Source organism: Phyllobates terribilis, unplaced genomic scaffold (assembly GCF_046119375.1).
Source record: "Phyllobates terribilis strain yellow unplaced genomic scaffold, ASM4611937v1 Scaffold_3__8_contigs__length_932513732, whole genome shotgun sequence".
Taxonomy (NCBI): Eukaryota; Metazoa; Chordata; class Amphibia; order Anura; family Dendrobatidae; genus Phyllobates; species Phyllobates terribilis.
In genome coordinates this window covers 565,300,489-565,319,935 of record NW_027362763.1, presented here as the reverse complement: position 1 = coordinate 565,319,935, position 19,447 = coordinate 565,300,489, and the positions used below count along the sequence as shown (strand labels likewise).

Genomic DNA, 19,447 nt, shown 5'->3' with positions numbered 1-19,447 from the left:
CACTCATCTCTCCTCTCTTCTTCATACAGATATTTCATCCATCCCTCCGTTTGTGTGCTGTCTGGGTGTGAACAAAGTCATATTCTAGCAAGATTTCTACATGGTAATTCATCCATTGCTGCTGTGTTTTTTCTTGTTCTTTTTTCTTTGGTTCTGTTTTAGGCTATGTGCCCACAATGTGGAAATGCTCCAGATCTCTCTGGCAGAAAAAACGCATGCAGATTGTGCATGCATTTTTCCTGCCAGGGACAAGCGGAAGAGGAAGTGGCATGGATTTATATAGTGTGACCGAAAGATTGTTAAAAAAAAAAAAATATATATTAAACTTACCCTCTAATGGCCCCCGGTGTCTTTATCCGATGGGTCTCAGCTTGCCGGCAGCTCGCGGTACACTAAAGGACCTGCCGACGTCAGCGGTCGCGTGACCAGTCACATGACTAAATGACGTCATGGCAAGTCCTTGAGTCCACCGCGATCTGCCGGCAAGCCAAGACAAAGACACCGGGGGCCATCAGAAGGTAAGTATAATGTTTATTTTTTTATTTTATTCTTTTTTTTACAGGTACTATGGTACACGGGTCCGGAGGAGAGCCTCCTCTTCTCCTAACCCGGGTACCATCCACACATTGAAACTCATGGATTCTGCATGTACATATACAGTGATGCGAATTCCATGCATTCCAATGCAAGTCAATGGCAGCGAAAACGCTGCGCTTCCGCAAAATAATTGGTAGTGCTGCGTATTTTTCCGCAATGATAATCCGCAGCGGAAATTTCCGCAGCATGTGCACAGCACATGTGGATTATCATTGGGGAACATGGCAGGCCTTCTACCATGCGTTTTTTAAGCGTTTCTACAGCGGAATTGCCGCTGCGGAAACTCTTAAAAAATGCATTGTGGGCAAACAGCCTTAAAATGTTCAAAGCTATCTATTTCATTATTTTATGGCCCTGTGTTGTCTATTGGTTTGCTTATCCTCCATAGCAATGCCCGCTCTGGCCTTGTGTTAATTGACTAATTACTCAGTTTGGCCAACTGATGCTGCATGTTAGATGACAGTTCAATTCATATATATTCAGCTCTGGCTCAGGATAGCACGCGTGCTGGGTCACGCGTGCAACAGACTTTAAGTGCAATAGCTTAAAGTGCTTTTAATAAGCAGTTATACAACGGCAGCTGGACAGGGCAGGAGATAGGCAAGGTGCATAAGATATTCATACAAACATGCTGCTTATTGGTCACTTGTATTGCATTATGCATTGGTCATAGCAATCTGCTTCTTACTTGTTTTAACCTCTACTTTCTCACATCTCGCCCGCCCTTTAACACATTCTGTGCACTCTCTCCATATCAACCCCTCCTCTCTCACCTCTCCCATGTATAACTCTGAGGCTCTACTGACCAAACTTTTGGTCTGTACTGTACATTCTTTGAATGAGTTTTCAATACAATGTTAAGTATTTACATGATTCAGGCATTGTTGGGTAAAATATATGTAAACTGTCTGTATTTGTCTATGTACGGTATATGTATGTCAACTTCGTTTTGATTTATATACTGTAAACATTCTGTATATACTTGAATAATGAGTTAATCTAATCAATTGTATACAACAGAGATTGTATTTATGACGGACAACATTTTATATTCATTAATTTTTCTATTTTAATAAATTGGCATTTATCAACATTTTGAGAGCAGGGGCATTTTTTGCTCCCTTTTTTTATGCAAGATCACTGATTAAACTCTAATGGTAAAAACAGACACCCCAAACCAAATTGATGAAAATTGGTCCATTTTTTCACATGCGTAAAAAAGATATTTGAATGAGGCATTAGAGAAAAGAAAATGGGAAAGAAAATATTTCACACAAATTCAAACTTCCTTGGATGTTTATAGAAATGAAGGGGAAATATCAAGGTGAACCACAAAATAAGCTTGAAGGAAAAACAATGGGATTTTACCCTGGAGCGTCATACTGTATTCCTAGTGAATATTTACAAATTAGTACCTTATCTTCATTTATTGGAAAGGAAACGTCAGGAAATATCAACCGTTTGAAAACGTGGTCAGTTTTCATTTTCACTTACTCCTCGGCTTTCATAAATCATAAATTTTAGTTTTTTTGGCGAGGTGAGTTTCTGTTTTGAATTACACCATTCGTTTTATGATACAATTTACTGAAAAACGTGAATCATGGGGTGGAATTGAAAAAATATAGCACTCCTGCCATTATTTTGGGGGTTTTAGGACATTCACTTTGCAGTAAAAATGACCTGGTAACTTTGTTGTACAGATCAGTATGGTTATAACATAACTAAGTTTACTATTTTTTTTTTTTACTACTTAAACTATAGTAAACAAAAAACTTGATGTTGATCGCCATATTCTGAGAGTCAGAACTTTTTTATTTTTGGAGCAATAAAGTTGTTTGAATACTTGATTTTTTGTAGAGCAAACTGTAGTTTATATTAGTGCTACTTTGGTGTCCATATAACTTTCCAAACTCTTTTTTATTTAAAAAATCATCTGATTCTGCCATTTTAATGCTTTTTTTCCCATTAGAGGTCAAATATTTTGATATTTTGTTAGCCTGGACAATTACGCACACATCTATACCAAACTTGTTATGTTATATTTCGTGATCTGCATCTCAGGAAAAGAGGGACGATTTAAACTTTAATATTTTTGTTTTATTTATACTTTATTTTTCACTGTTGTGTTGTGTGTACTAATATGAAAGATACGGTGACCTTCAGAAGGCCCTGGCTGCCATAACAACCCATGAGCAACCTGTGATCATGTCATGAGGGAAGGAGGATGGGCGTTTCAAAGGCATATAAGAGTTTAAACTTTTGCAATACAGCTTCAATCGCAGCAGTTACTTATGGGTGGCATCTGTATAATGCAACCAATGTACTTGCTGCTTGAAGCTGGATCTGCTTCTGAGCCCACTCTATACAGTAAGTGCACAAATCTGGTATACATATGGCATATGCTGCTAAAGGGTTAAAGACAAAACCTAAGATAAAAACAAAATGAGCAAATACCCTGCAGTAAATACATAAATAGCAATACTGCATGAAAATAATACAGGGTACTTAATTAACATGATTTTGATAAAAAAAAATGTAAAAACCATCCCACCACGTCAAGGTGACCCTACTCGGGAGGGTCCTAACTTTAGTATTTAAACCTTACCATATGTCAAATGACATAAATGTGAATATAGACCTAGCAGGATTGAGACCTCTACTAATGGACTCCCAGCCATGGGGAGCTATATAAAATAATGTTCAGCTAAAAAAAGGGAGGCCACACCCTTATTTGCACAGAGTGCAAAAACCTGAAACAAAAACCTAAAGAAAGTTAGGTTAAAGATGGGTTAAAGAGTTTCGTTAGGAGAAGAGGAATTGTGCACATAATTAGAACCAGTCAGCTATGCACAGTGGAAGAAATAAATTAGATTTAAATTTGAAAGACAATAACCACCTTCTATTTTAGGAGGATACTATAGAGTCTATAAACAATGGACATTTCTAAGTAATTCATGTATATCTCTGAACTAACAGATCACTGGACTAGGGACTCTAGGGGCCCGATTCATCACACAAGTGTTAATGAAGGCAACGCAGGCATAAGATTCTCTTAATTCAATAAAAGACACATGCCTCTCAATTAAATAGGCACATTTCACAAGTGTTGTGCGCCACCGTGCGAAATGTTAATTCCAGTTAGGGCCTGCAGTACATTCATGGCATAGTCACAGTTAGTTAGCAAACTGTTAGTGGTCATAGCCATGGATATCTACACTACTGTAATGCCCTGTACATGGGGTAATTGGAAGTATTTGCTATTAATATTATTGTTATACCTACTACATATTGGGATAAGATGTTGGATATGGGAATACCCTTTTAAGGAAGTGGTCAGAGTGATCTGGCTCTGCAAGACACCCTGAAGGCAAACTATTAAGTAAATCTTGTAATAAAAAAAAAAAATGACAGAAAGTTTAAGACATCTCATTAGGTACTTGAAGAATGTTTCATGATTAAGGAGAATTTTTACCTTAACCCCCTTTGTAACCCATGCCGTAATAGTTTGTCATAGGTGAGAGTACTAAGAGGACCTGTATCGCACTGGTACAGTCAGTGTAAATGCAGGTTTCCACCTCTATTTCTGGGATCAAAGATGCCTCAGTTGAGACCACTACATCTAAGGTTTTTGACCGCTCCGTCATGCCATTAAAGGAGCTGATGGGTTACTGTGACAGCCGGGAATATAGCAAAAGTCTCTAGGCCTGCCATCGGTAATTGAATATGAGGCTATGCTAGAGTCGTAGCTTAATGCTGTCTGTCATATGACGTGTTTGTTTTAATGCTTTGGAAAGAATTGCTGCTTCAAGTCCCTTATAGGGGCAAGAAATAATAAAGTATAATTGTATTCGAGCAAAAGAATAAAGGTACCATGGAAAAGAGTGAAAAAAATTCAAAGGTGAAATATCTTGTATTTTCTTTCCACATGAAAAGAGATAATAAAAGTTAAAGGGGTATTCTCAAGTTGTATTTTAAACAGCACTCATCTCTGCCATCTCCTTACTTCAGGGTTGCTGAAGGGGAAAGGCACTTCTCCTTGAGTGATAGTTCTGGTCAGTAGCTCATCCTGCTACAATAACACGTTAATAGTCTGTCATATTTCTGAAGTCTATACTGTTATCAGTATATTTATGTATAGAGATGAGTGTGACTTTCAACAAGTGCATGCTCTGGAGACTGTCATGTTGGGAGCTGGGGTAATGTGATTATGCAGGAGTGATAATAGCAACTCCAAGTCAGAAGCTGACAGGGAGGGGAGAGAGGTGAGCAGCTTACTGCGTTATAGAATATAATGCGTTGGAGAGAGCTGACTGGTATCTATTAAGTTAATTACTCAGCCAGCGATGTAGCTACTGAGCATACTTGGCCAGGCTCTGGTGGTCGATCTATTGCACATAAGCTGTACACTATGTAAGATAAAAGTTCTCACAGCAGGAGAATGAAAACAGATAGAAAAGGCAAGTCAACTGTAAGCATGCTTATTTTCATACCATCTAACTATCTAAACAATTTAACAACTCTTTAAGCAGTAAACTATATGTACCCCAAAATAGAGCCATAATAAAACTTGTCCCCCACCATTTCAAAAAAAGACACTTGTACATCTACATAAAAAAATCAGACATGGATGAGTCCTTTAGGCCAAAAACAGGTGAGTCTTCAAGGGGTTAAACATGCCCCTTTGCTTTCCGGGCATGTATCTTATTTTGTTATCCTTCTGGAAACTTATAAATAAACACCTTTGTTTTTCCATTTCACTTGCAAAATAGGTGTGTTACTATGAAGTCTCAAACTATGTATGGACACCCAAGTCGAGTTGTAAGAAAATGATTTCTAGAACACTGTGGTATTTACTAAAAACATATCTGGATGGCTGACAAATCTTTAATGTGCGGCTCTCATGGAGGTCAGTTCTGTAAATGTTAGCTTTAATATGTGTTTTTGTTTTTAAAAAAATTATTGCAATGAAATCATTGTAATGAAATCTAATCATGATTACAATTAACCCCTTTGGCACAAGTCCCAGTTGTTATCTAAAAAGAGGTCCTTTGAGGCTGAGAGCTCAGCAAGTGACATCACCAATTAACTATTGCGATTCACATTATGGGATATTTCTATCACAGAGCACTATCAGTTATTTAACCCCTTCACACTCAGCCTGTTTTCACCTTCCAAGCCAGGCCAAGTTTTTCAATTCTGACAAGTGTTCCATTATGAGTAGTGTTGAGCGATACCTTCCGATATCGGCAAATATCGGATCGGATTGGATCGGACCAATACCCCAAAAGTATCGGATATCGGAATGAAAATAAACCCTTTCTTTCCTTGTAGGTTAATTCTACCTGAAGGAAAACAACTAAGAATAATGTAGAATGTATTGGGAGAGGTGGGGGAGACAATAAAGGCATAGAGGTTTAGCCCAATCAAATGGAATAGCAGGAATTAATATTTTTTTAAGACGTTCTGAGTTACGGAAATATTGACTATGTTAAGTATTTTTATATTTTGTCAGATATTTATGTTTCACTACTTCCATGCTATTCACCTTCTTTTTTACTTCTCCCACACTTTCTCCTTCATCATCCTCAGCATCAGCATCTTTTTCATCCACTTCTTCTTCACCTTCTTCATCTTCTTCTTCTTCACCCTCTTCGTATTATTCTTTTTTTTTACATTCTTCATATTCTTCTTATTCAACTATTATTCTTCTTCTTATTCTACTTCTTCATCTTCTTCATATTCTTCTTCTTCATCATATTCTTATTTGTGACAGGCATTCCTGTAGTTGTTATCTATAAAAGTTTGAACATTACACCTTTCGTTCTGCCCGTCACAAAAGATTTACAACAGGATTTGTCCGCGTTCAGTTTGGCCTGCAGCAGCATGTCTTTTCCAGGGGCACCACGAGGAGGAACGGACTCACCCCCATACACTGCTTAGTCATCTTCTGCTTATAATTTAGATATTATCTTTTGCTCTGATTTTTAGTCTTATGCTTAATGTTCTTCCGCTTTTTATTCTGCAGCTTCTTGTACTTCTGCTTCTTGGTTTTCTGTCTCTTGTTCTTCTGTATCTTGGTGGTTGTCTTCTCTTCTTTGTCCTCTTGGTCAACTTCTTCAGGGTCATCTTCTTGGTCTTCTTCGGGGTGGTCTTCAGGGTCGTCGTCTTCGGGGTCCTCGTCTTCAGGGTCCTCGTCTTCGGGGTCCTCGTCTTCGGGGTCCTCGTCTTCTTCGGGTTAGTCTTCAGGATCCTCGTCTTCAGGGTCCTCATCTTCGGGATCCTCGTCTTCTTCGGGGTGGTCTTCAGGGTCCTCGTCTTCTTCGGGGTGGTCTTCAGGGTCCTCATCTTCAGGGTCGTCGTCATCGGGGTCCTCATCTTCTTCGGGTTGGTCTTCAGGGTCCTTGTCTTCAGGGTCCTCGTCAGGGAGATCCAGAGTGATTACCAAGAACCATTTCAAAAAGCTTGAACTTGGAAATGTCGAAGAAGGTACAAGAAGGCTGAGGAACTACCGAGGACCAGCTGACGGTACTGGAACCCGGATGGGTAGCAGAAGGTGCAAGAGCCAATGGAACTACCGAGGACCAGCTGACGGTACTGGAACTCAGTTACTAAGCAGGAGGTACCTGTGCCAGAAAGCACTACCAAGGACCAGCAGATGTTGGTGGAACTTGGATACCGAGAAGGAGGCACCTAATCCAAAGGCACTGCCGAAAACCAGCGGACGGTACTGGAACCCGGATGGGTAGCAGAAGGTACAAGAGCCAATGGAACTACCGAGGACCAGCTGACGGTACTGGAACTCGGTTACTAAGCAGGAGGTACCTGTGCCAGAAAGCACTACCAAGGACCAGCAGACGTTGGTGGAACTTGGATACCGAGAAGGAGGCACCTAATCCAAAGGCACTGCCGAGAACCAGCTGACGGTACTGGAACCCGGATGGGTAGCAGAAGGTACCCATGTAAAAAAAAGTTTCAAGGCCACGAGCCGGCCGCAGTTACCAAAACCCACAGTCCTACAGGGGGTGCTTGTCCTATTGCCACTATGGAACCAGCCTTCATTGCCAGATCCCGCAGCCCACATAGGAGTCACCTAAACTGCAGACACCATAGAGTCGGCTAACCCGACCGCAACACGACAGGACAACGCATTGGAGGCAAAGTGACGTTGACACTACCCGGAAACAGCTGGCGTGCTGGAACCAGGCTGGGCAGGAGGGAGTACCCATGCCAAAGACACTGCTGGGAAACAGCTGGCGGTGCTGGAACCCAGGGTAAATACTAAAAGCAGAGTGGAGCCAGAGGCGTAATTGGAGCAACTTTAAAATCTGTAGTAGTGTGAATGTGGACAGAGCAGGAGAATTTGCCAGACACACAGCAGGGGAACAGCTGACGTTACTGAACCCCAATAACACGCCAGCAAGTGTTGACTGTGCAAACGGCACTTCCGAGCGCCAACTAGCGGTATTGGAGCCCAGGGTAAATACTAAAAACAGAGGAGCCAGAGGTGTAATTGGAGCAAGTTTTAAATCAGTAGTACAGTGGATGTGGACAAAGCAGGAGAATTTGCCGGACACACAGCAGGGGAACAGCTGACGTTACTGAACCCCAATAACACGGCAGCAAGTGTTGACTGTGCAGACGGTACTTCCGAGCGCCAACTGGCGGTGTTGGAGCTCAGGGATAATACTGAAAACAGAGGAGCCAGAGGTGTAATTGGAGCAACTTTAAAATCTGTAGTAGTGTGAATGTGGACAGAGCAGGAGAAACTGCCGTCCGCACAGCAGGGGAACAGCTGACGTTACTGAACCCCAATAACACGGCAGCAAGTGTTGACTGTGCAGATGGCACTTCCGAGCGCCAACTGGCGGTGTTGGAGCTCAGGGATTACAGTTCAGGTGGTAGAAACATGAACACAACAGGAGACCTGGATACTGTTCCCAACCAATTATTTATTCTGGAAGAGGACTGGCAAATTCATGAGAGATCCGGGCCTTGTTCATTTTGAGAAAAGTAAGCCGGTCAACATTATCGGAGGATAGTCGCATGCGTCGGTCTGTTAGTACACCACCTGCGGCACTAAAGACGCGTTCCGATAATACACTAGCAGCAGGGCAAGCTAGCACCTCCAATGCATACTGACTAAGCTTTGACCATGTATCCAGCTTACGGACCCAAAACTTGAAGGTAGAAGAGCCGTCTGGGAGTACACTAAGAGGGCACTAAGAGGGCAAGACATGTAGTCTGTCACCATCTGACGGAAACGTTGCCTCCTGCTGACTGGAGCCGTCTGTGATTGTGTAGACATTTGTGGCGGCTGGGACACAAAACTTTGCCACATTTCGGCCATACTGGTCTTGCCTTGTGCTGAGGCACTGCTTCTGCTCCCTCTTTGTGCAGAGCTTCCTCCACTGCCTCGACGCACTGAGCTGCTTTGTAAAGCACTAGCAGCACTGCTCTCGGTTGGAATGGAGAACATGATGGAATGCACCAGTGCGTCTTGGTACTCCCGCATTTTACGCTCCCGGTTCAACGGTGTTATGAGGCTTTTTAAGTTGTCCCGGTAGCGAGGATCTAGGAGGGTGGACACCCAATAATCAGCCGTGTTGACAATGTGGGCGATGCGACGGTCGTTTCTCAGGCACTGCAGCATGAAATCAACCATGTGCTGCAGACTGCCAACTGGCCAAGAAACGCTGTCCCCTGCTTGAAGCGTGATCTCTGCCTGCTCTGCATCACCCCACCCTCGCTCTAGATACTGACTACTAGAGCATTGTGTACCTCCCTCCTCTGGACAGATGTCTTCCTCATCCATTGACTCCTCCTCATCCTCCTCACAAAGAGTCCCCTGCCTAGGCCTTTGTGAGGAACCACGTTGCGCACACTGCACAGAAGCAGATGTCATTTGTGACTCCTCATCCTCCACCTCTTCCAAAACCTCATCCCTTAGTGCTTGCAGTGTTTTTTCAAGCAGGCAGATAAGGGGGATAGTCATGCTGACTAGTGCATCATCTGCACTCGCCATCCGCGTGGAATAATCGAAGGCACGCAAAACGTGGCAAATATCCTTCATAGAGGCCCACTCAGTGGTGGTGAAGTGTGAATGGCGCGCACTGCGACTTGTTTGCGCCTGCTGCAGCTGGCACTCCATTACTGCTGCCTGCTGCTCACACAACCTCTCCAACATATGTAACGTTGAATTCCACCTGGTGGGTAGGTCACATATGATGCGATGTTCCGGAAGATGTAATCAGCGCTGCAGAGCTGCAATGCGTGATCTTGCGTTGCTGGAACGCCGCAAGTGAGCGCACTCTATGCGGACCTGGTGAAGCAGCGCATCAAGATCCGGATAGTCCCTCAAAAAACTCTGCACGACCAAGTTGAGCACATGTGCCAGACATGGGATGTGAGTGAGGTTGCCTAGGCCCAGAGCTGCCACCAGATTTTGGCCATTGTCACACACTACCATGCCTGGCTGGAGATTAGCTGGCACAAACCACACGTCGCTCTGCTGCTTGATGGCATTCCAGAGCTCCTGCGCTGTGTGGCTTCGATTCACCAAAGAAATTAATTTTAATACGGCCTGTTGACGTTTGGCCACGGCTGTGCTCATATCTGTCATCATAACAAGTAACCGTTCACGGGTCGATGTGGAGGTAGACCGTGACGGCTCCTGCAGCGCTGATTCAGAGGAACTGGAGTATGAGGAGGAGTCAATGTGTACAGACTGGATTCCTGCAATCCTTGGAGTTGGCAGAACACGTACAGCGCCACTCTCAAGATCTGTACCCGGCTCCACAACATTTACCCAATGGGCAGTGAGGGAAAGGTATCGTCCCTGTCCATGCTTACTGGTCCACGCATCGGTGGTCAGGTGGACCTTGCAACTGACGGAGTTTTGTAGCGTATGTTTAATTTTTCCCTTCACATGATGTTGCAGGGCAGGGACGGCTTGCCTGCTGAAATAAAAGTGGCTGGGCACGTTGTATTGTGGGACTGCCAATGCCATAAAGTTACGGAAGGTGTCAGTCTCCACCAGCCTGAATGATAGCATTTCAAGGGCCAGTAGTTTAGCAATGCCAGCATTCAGAGCCTGTGCTCGGGGGTGGTTTGCCGAGTATGGGCGCCTTTTCTCCCATGCCTGTGCTAACGATGGCTGTAGACTGGCCTTGGAGTGTGAAGATGACTGGGAAAGTGGTGCTGTGGGTGGAATTACACTGTGTCTCTGTACAACAGTGCCAGAGATTCTTCCATGGCGATCCTGTGAGGAAGCCGAACCAGCTGTGTGTGAGCTGGAGGAAGAGTCAACAACACGAGCTGAAGAGGTGGAAGGTGGCGCTGTAGGTTGGCCTAGGTCTTCAGTGTGTTTTTGTAACTCCACCACGTGCTTGGTCCGCACATGTTTCCACATATTTGTGGTATTGAGGTTGCTGACACTTTTCCCTCTTTTCACCTTCTGATTACACAGCTTGCATTTGACAAAGCAAATGTCATCTGCAACTGTGTCAAAAAAGGACCAGGCACTGCAAGTCTTGGGAGCGCCCGCTTTGGATTTTGGAAGAGCCATGCTCCTAATGGGTGCCGAAGTGGAGGCTACAGGCAACCAAGTCTGCCCCCTCCCTCTCCCTCCTTTTTGGGCTGTTCGGGGAATCTCTTCCTCAGAGCTGCTCCCACCACCTTCCTGTCCCTCACGCCATGATGGGTCAAGGACCTCATCATCTACACCACCCTCTTCAAACAACTGCTTCTCCTGGGTAGTCTCGACAGCACAGTATGCACCAGAAAGTGGCACCTGAGTCTCATCATCAGATGCATACTGAGGTGTGCTGCTGACCATAGGCACTGGCCCACCCGCCTCTTCAGATTCAGAGAGACAAAACGGTTGCGCATCACTGCATACTACCTCTTCTTCAAATTCTCGAATTCTGCTTGGCTGGCCCCCTCTTTCCAAGCCAAGAGATTCAGAGAACAGAAGTAGAGATGGCTCCTGTCCAGGGCTCTCTGACTGCTTGGGCAATTTGGCTGGTGGTGAAGAGACAGATGGGTGCTCTTCAGTGCTCAGGACCAGAGAGGATCTGGAACTAATTGAAGTCGATGCGTTAGCTGCCATCCATCCGACAACGGCTTCAATTTTGTCCTCCCGCAGCAGTGGGGTACAGCTAGCTCCTACAAAGCTGCGCATAAAGGACTGTTCCCTGGTAAGACTGGGGGATGCTGAGTCACTGGTATCCGCAGCAGGCACAGAATCCCCACGTCCTCTCCCTGTAGGCACAGAATCCTCACGTCCTCTCCCTGCAGAAACTCCACGCCCACGCCCACGACCACGACCACGACCACATGCCTTACTCCCTGCCTTCTTCATCTTGGTAGACTGATAAAGATAGGCAGAACAGTACTAAGGGCTTAGTGTGCTTATTCCTGAACAGCTGCTAACAGGTTTAAGAAACACTAATTTTATAAAGTGTGGACTAGACTTTAATATGAGCTAATGTGGCCTACACAACTGTAAAGTGGAGTGTTTGGTGAACTTTATTTAGTTTTTTTTTGTCACAAAAAGACACTGGATGTGCCCAAAGATGTAATACCGATAGTATCACAAACTTTTTGTAGCTATTACAATGTAGGAAGGTAACCTACAATGCAATAGATGAGGCTCCAAAAAATAGGCTAATACTAATCTGGCTGGGGCTGCAGGGCACAATGCTGCAGAAAGGCTCCTCTAACTACTCCTATATAGTGTGTTTGGAACCAATGTAGCTGAATACGGATGGAACCACCACACTAATAGGAGAAATCAGGAAAAAATATGAATTGGAAAAAAAGGACAATGTATGAGGCAGTGACACACACTGAGTGCACTACAACCAGACGTGGCTGAAGCACACACTACAGGGTGAGCTGCACTCACACACACAGACCTTGCAGACAGCGGTGAACAGTGCAGATGCAGAGCACTGTGCACTAGCGCTGCAAGACGAAAAAAAATTCTCTATCTACTCCTATATAGTGTGTTTGGAACCAATTTAGCTGAATACGGATGGAACCACCACACTAATAGGAGATATCAGGAAAAATTATGAATTGTCAAAAAAGGACAATGTATGAGGCAGTGACACACACTGAGTGCACTACAACCAGACGTGGCTGAAGCACACACTACAGGGTGAGCTGCACTCACACGCAGAGACCTTGCAGACAGCGGTGAACAGCACAGAGAACTGTGCACTAGCGCTGCAAGGCACAGCGATTTATAAAGTAGCTTGGGTAAAGCAGAATAGACCAAATAGGTAGCTAAAACTGTCCCTCAGAACAACAGCGTCCTATCCCTAACTGAATTCACAGCAGAGTGAGCTCAAAATGGCGGTGGCGGCTTTTATAGTGCATCATGACATAATTTCAGCAGCCAATCACAGCCATGCCATTAGTTAAGATGCCTACATGCCTAACAGGATGTGCCCACACTTCTTAGGATCCTCATTGGCTGAATAAAATGAAACTGGCTCATTGCATTATGGGAACTTCCGGTATCGGAATTAAGTAGCGGAATTCCGATACCGCGAATATCGGCCGATACCCGATATTTCAGTATCGGAATGCTCAACACTATTTATGAGGAAATAACTCTGGAACACTTCAACATATCTCAGTTATTCTGAGATTGTTTTTTCATGAAACATTGCATTTTAAAGTAAATTTTGGTCAACATTATTTGCATTTCTTTATGAAAATATCAAGAATTTGACAAAATATTTGATCAAGAATGCCGATCGAAAGGGAGAGGGTGTCCCCTCCCTCTCCTAGCCTCTCAAATGCTGCAATAAATATCAATCACGGCATTAAGGGGGTTAAAAACCTGGGGGCGGTGTGGGCAGCACTATTGGATGTGACAACCGGGGTTAACTCCTGTGCCACGCACAATCGCCATGATGTACTCATACATCAAAGGTCGGGAGCCCTTACCCGGCCATGACGTATGGGTATGTCAAAGGTCATGAAGGGGTTAAAGGTGTCCACTTTGTCTCTATTCAATAGTTACTGTTCCTTTAACTTCTTTTATTTGACTGATATACAGTTGCTTAACTTGGTTTACTTTCTTGCACAATATTAAACATAACAGCTTTCTTGATTCTAAGAAGCACTAATTACTTTTTTTCAGTTGTACAAGTACTGTAGAAACAGATGCATTTCATTCTGACGATTTAAGGAAAACGTCATATAGTTGCCTGCTAGTGTGTAAGACTGTGATAGACTCTCTAATTGAAAGCTACAGCAAAATATCTTATTATGAAAGCAAAACACATTTGCAGACTTGATGTACTTTGCACACATCCTTTACTATTTTTATGCTTTAGGCAGGATACGCATGATTGAGAAACCTAGTGGAATACTGTACAAAATGAGTATAGTGTATAGAAAAGTATGTAACCTGCCAAAAGGGCTATTGCATCTTGACACAATATACCCTCATTAATGTCATGTTTTGCTATAATTTAATACATCTCTCTTTCAGCAATCATATTAACTAGATGGACTACCTTATGTATAATGGTCACATATGATTGCCCATGCACAATTTGCTGTATAACAGGATGACTTATCTGAAGAGAAAAGCATTCCCTTTCCTTTGCGGAGACTATTTTGAAATTAATATTTGGTTGAACAACAATAACAAAGAAAATAAATCACTTTTTTTTTACCAACACTGAGAAGTTTTTTACTGTTTGGTTTATTTGACCAGAAAGGAGATTCTTAAGGTTGGTATTAAACAGTATGTTTCATTACTGCAACAAGCTCACACTGACCCGGACTTTCTCTCTGTAGCGAAAAGATAAAAATGACATATCTTTAGGCACAGTCTTCTATTGTGCTAAACCAAAAAGAATCTTTGTCTGTTCCTGCAAATTGTTGCGATATGTTTACCAATATCATATTTTTTGACCTGTGGAAGCCCTTGAATTGTGTCTAAACTATTAAGAGGCATCTTTGCAACAAACAAGACACTTGGGAATGCTGTTTTTACTGTTTTCAAGTGATATCTGTCTAGTTTTATGGTTCATATAAAACTTGACCTAGTGCTGCTCATAATATCCTCATTAGTCAAAACTGATCTCCCAGTATATACAGTGGCATGTAAAAGTTTGGGCACCCTTGGTCAAAATTACTGTTATTGTGAACAGTTAAGCAAGTTGAAGATTAAATAATCTCTAAAGGGGCTAAAGTTAAAGATGACACATTTCATTTGTATTTACGGCAAAAAAAAAATATACACTGCTCAAAAAAATAAAGGGAACACTCAAATAACACAACCTAGATCTGAATGAATGAAATATTCTCATTGAATACTTTGTTCTGTACAAAGTTGAATGTGCTGACAACAAAATCACACAAAAATCATCAATGGAAATCAAATTTATTAACCAATGGAGGCCTGGATTTGGAGCCACCCCCAAAATTAAAGTGGAAAAACACACTACAGATGGATCCAACTTTGATGTTATGTCCTTAAAACAAGTCAAAATGAGGCTCAGTATTGTGTGTGGCCTCCACGTGCCTGTACGACCTCCCTACAATGCCTGGGCATGCTCCTGATGAGGTTGCGGGTGGTCTCCTGTGGGATCTCCTCCCAGATCTGGACTAAAGCATCCGCCAACTCCTGGACAGTCTGTGGTGCAACGTGACGTTGGTGAATGGAGTGAGACATGATGTCCCAGATGTGCTCAATTGGATTCAGGTCTGGGGAACGGGCGGGCCAGTCCATAGCTTCAATGGCCCCCTCCATGTCTCCTGGTGTACTGGCCTGTCTCCTGGTAGCACCTCCAGCCTCTGGACACTACGCTGACAGACACAGCAGACCTTCTTGCCACAGATCGCATTGATGTGCCACCCTGGAGGAAATCCCACAGGAAACCATCCGCTATCTCATCAGGAGCATGCCCAGGCATTGTAGGGAGGTCATACAGGCACGTGGAGGCCGCACACAATACTGAACTTCATTTTGACTTGTTTTAAGGACATTACATCAAAGCTGGATCAGCCTGTAGTGTGCTTTTCCACTTTAATTTTGAGGGTGGCTCCAAATCCAGGCCTCCATTGGTTAATAAATTTGATTTCAATTGTGATTTTGTTGTCAGCACATTCAACTTTGTTCAGAACAAAGTATTCAATGAGAATATTTCATCCATTCAGATCTAGGATGTGTTATTTGAGTGTTCCCTTTATTTTTTTGAGCAGTGTACTGTATATATATATATATATATATATATATATATATATATATATATATATATATAAATATATATATATATATTTTTTTTTTTCTCTGTTACATTTTAAAAATTACAAAATGGAAAATGAACTGATGCAAAAGTTTGGGCACCCTTACTGTTCACAATAACAGTAATTTTGACCAGGGGTGTCCAAACTTTTACATGCACTGTAGTTGAAACAACATAATTACCAAAAGCAAAGTGAAACAGCGCATTACAGATAAGTCCCATATCAGACAATACATAAAAGAAATAAAGATCCTCAGAGATCTACACAAGCAACCATAGCAAAAGCAAAATTCCACATTGCGGTTTTTAGTTTTGTCAAGTTTTTCACTTTTTGAAAAGGAGGAGAACAATCAGAGACCAAAAGAGAGGTTCATAAAGAGGGAAGAGTGAAACAAAAAGACAAGTGGGTGAAGGGAGGAGGCAATGGGGATAAAAAGAGGAGCAAGACCAGGTGACCATTGAATCGAGACTCAAAGGGCCACAAGTCTGAGAGTCAGAAACCAAAAGGCTACTGTATTCACTAAATTGCTGGAACTCCCTCCAATAGTACCAAGTTTTGTAAAAGGACGTTGTACAGAGAAGCAGTCAAGTCCGCCATAAACATTAAATCTTTGACCTTAGAAATCCAGAATGACAAGCAAGGTGGAGTGGGTTTCTTCCAAAGCCGAGGGATACAAACTCTGGCAGCTGTCACCAAAAATGTTAAAAGTGATTGTTTATTAGAGTAAACAGATGTCTCACAGAGCTGTAGGAGAAACAGGCATTTCCTCTGAATTAGGTCCTGAACTGTAAGGGACTTGATAATGCTTTTCACTTTCACAAAATGTGAAGGAAATCACTCTTATCTGATCTCATATCCAACACTTAAGGCCCTGTCACACATAACGAGATCGCTAGCGAGATCGTTACTACGTCACAGTTTTGAGATCGCTGGAGAGATCGTTCGGGAGCCGTCAAACATGTATAACTTGCCAACGATTTCGGCCGCCCCAGCGATCTAACTAACGATCTCGTTGGTCGCTGGGACGCTGTCACACAGCAGCTATTTCAACGATCCACACTCAACGATACACACTTTGAGGGACTGTACTGTGACAGAAAGGCGTACATAAAATTACCTTTCCGCGCCCACTCATCTTCGATTGGTGGACGCTACTGCATTCTGATTGGCCGGGGGTTTTTAAAAAGGCGACGTTGGGGCAATTCCGCTCCCTTGTTCCTATCTGCGCTTTGCTTTCGGATCGTAGCAGTGTTCTCCGGGCAAGTTTCGTCCATCTGGGATTTGTTGAAGCCTTGTCAGCGTCCTGATTTTTGGATCCTAGTTGCGTTCTACTGCTGTGATTCCATTCATTTGTGGATTTTCTTCAGCTGTGACTGAACATTGACTTTTGGGTTTTTCAGGCACTGTATTGCTTTGTTTCCACGGTAAGTTATTTTAGTGGATTTTTATCACACTCAATAAGTATATATTTGCTTATATATTGGAGGCCATTTTTAGTCAGCAAATGGTGTGTAGTACTTTTTACTTTGTTTGAAAATGTTTCATGTATGCTCACTGTATTGCTATCCTTTTCAGATGGCTTTCAAAAGTGAAGAGTTTGTGAGGGAAATGATTGACCTCTACCGCTCCCTGCCGTGCCTTTGGCAAATAAAATCAACAGACTACTGCAATAGAGAGAAAAAGAGGGAGGCCTACCAGCAATTGATTTCCCTCTTTAAAAGGCATGGCCCCAACGAGAAGGTGGATGAAGAGCTGGTGAAGAGAAAGATCCAGGGTCTACGTACCGTATATAAGAAAGAACTCAACCGGGTGGAGAAATCAAAGAAGTCAGGTACCGGCACAGATGAGGTTTATGTGCCGACATTATGGTATTATGATTTGCTTGCCTTCACCCGTGACCAGGAGCTACCTCGGCGAATGGTGTGTACGATACGGCAGACCCCGGAAGAAGACCCCGACATACGGACTGACTCCCCTGTTGAAGATGTAAGTACCTTCTTTGCTTCCCTGTAAATAGCATTTATACTTTCAATGTACATGCCATAGTTTAGCTGCCCCTCATATTTGTTTTTTAGTGCACGTGTACCCATGCTGGTCATAACATACCTGCTGGATGTTGTAACCAAATCTTAACTTTATTTTTGTGTTCCCACAGCACCATTGGCAAGATGACGACATCTCGGCTACGGAACGTGGTATGGAGGAGGCGAGTGTTATGTCAAGGAATGAGGAACCTATGGCATCGGTGAATGAAGACCCTATGGCCTCTACAAGTGAAGACCTTGTGCCTCGGCGACAGAGAAAATCAAGGAAAAGAAAGGCCAGCTTGCCGCCATCGCCAGATCTAGTATCTCTGGCGAACAAGATTCTACTTCTGCAGACCCAGGCCAAGCGGGACAGCTTTGCAACATATGCTGGCGAGAGACTACAGAGGCTGGATGACCGACAGAGGGCGCATGCAGAAAGGGTCATGTTTGAGACTTTAAATAAAGCGGCAGCCGGTGAACTTAATGAAACGTCTACTGTACATACTCTGATTGACCCTGGCCATTTTCAACAACATTCTTGGACCCATAGGCCGGACCCACTTCACAGCACACCAGTGCAGAGGATCCGGCGTCCACAAAGCCTTGCCCCCCCCCCACAGTATCCCATGTGTTCTGATTCTTTTGTTTCCCCCAGGCACGGATACACAAATACAGGTAATCGATATGAAGAACTGTAGTGATGTTTCATTTCAATTTTTTTTTATCATTTTGTACATATTGTTAATTTAATACTTATTTAAATTGTTAAAATTGTTTATATTTTTGTTTGTTTATAAAAACAAGGTTTATTGTCCTCTTTTTTAACTTTACCCCTGCCCTCTGATCTCACCCTGATTGAAATAAAAATGTTTTTTGGTTGCCTTATTTTCTGCTTTACCTCTTCCCGAGGGTGGGACCCCTCACCCCTGCCCTCCGATCCCTTCCCAATCTCCGTTCCCTCCCCTCCATTCTCTACCGTCTATTCCCATCCCTGCTCTCCGCTGGTGATCACCTCCTCCCCTTCTCCTCCTCCGGCTCCAGGCTTTATCACCTGTCTTCTGTCTTTTCCCTGTGTCCTCTGGTCTTCTTCACAGCTGGTTTTCTTCCCCTCCTCTTCCTACTTCCCTTCTTTTAGTCTTTGGGGTCATAGTCATGGTGCACGGTATGGCAATGATCTGCCATACCATGCACTATGAGTCTGACTCAGATTATAGGTTGTATATACTAGATTCTTGATAGGGCGTTGATCCAGGGAACTAGTCTGATTGCCGTATGTGGAGTCAGGAAGGAATTTTTTTTCCCAAAACGGAGCATGGTTTTTTTTTGCCTTCCTCTGGATCAACATGTTAGGTCTTCCTTATAGTTTTCATACTATGTTCCTATTCTTTCCTCTTCTCTCTTCTTCTTGAATTAGCTGGCATCTGTGAAAGCCGACTTCAGACGGCTTTCCTGCCCCCACACAACTTCAGCTAATAATATCAATAAGTAGGCGGCAATGAAAGCCGACTTCAGACGGCTTTCCTGCCCCTACACTACTTCAGCTGATAACA

The 19,447-nt window shown here is 43.2% G+C and overlaps 1 protein-coding gene across 1 annotated transcript; it reads left to right on the top strand.

Annotated features, from left to right (window-relative positions):
* Positions 1-17,229: 17,229 nt before the first annotated feature.
* Positions 17,230-18,595, top strand: LOC141258585 (uncharacterized). Its single transcript, XM_073673557.1, has 2 exons — positions 17,230-17,856; positions 18,026-18,595. Exons 1-2 carry the CDS (start codon positions 17,407-17,409, stop codon positions 18,593-18,595), a joined length of 1,020 nt encoding a protein of 339 aa, XP_073529658.1. The 5' UTR covers positions 17,230-17,406.
* Positions 18,596-19,447: the final 852 nt, after the last annotated feature.

What these genes read in the sequence shown, in the direction of transcription:
- LOC141258585 (XM_073673557.1), top strand. Translation starts at nt 17,407, where the DNA reads ATGTTTCATGTATGCTCACTGTATTGCTATCCTTTTCAGATGGCTTTC. An exon ending in CTGACTCCCCTGTTGAAGAT is followed by an intron (nt 17,857 to 18,025) that starts GTAAGTACCTTC and finishes GTGTTCCCACAG; the next exon opens with CACCATTGGCAAGATGACGA.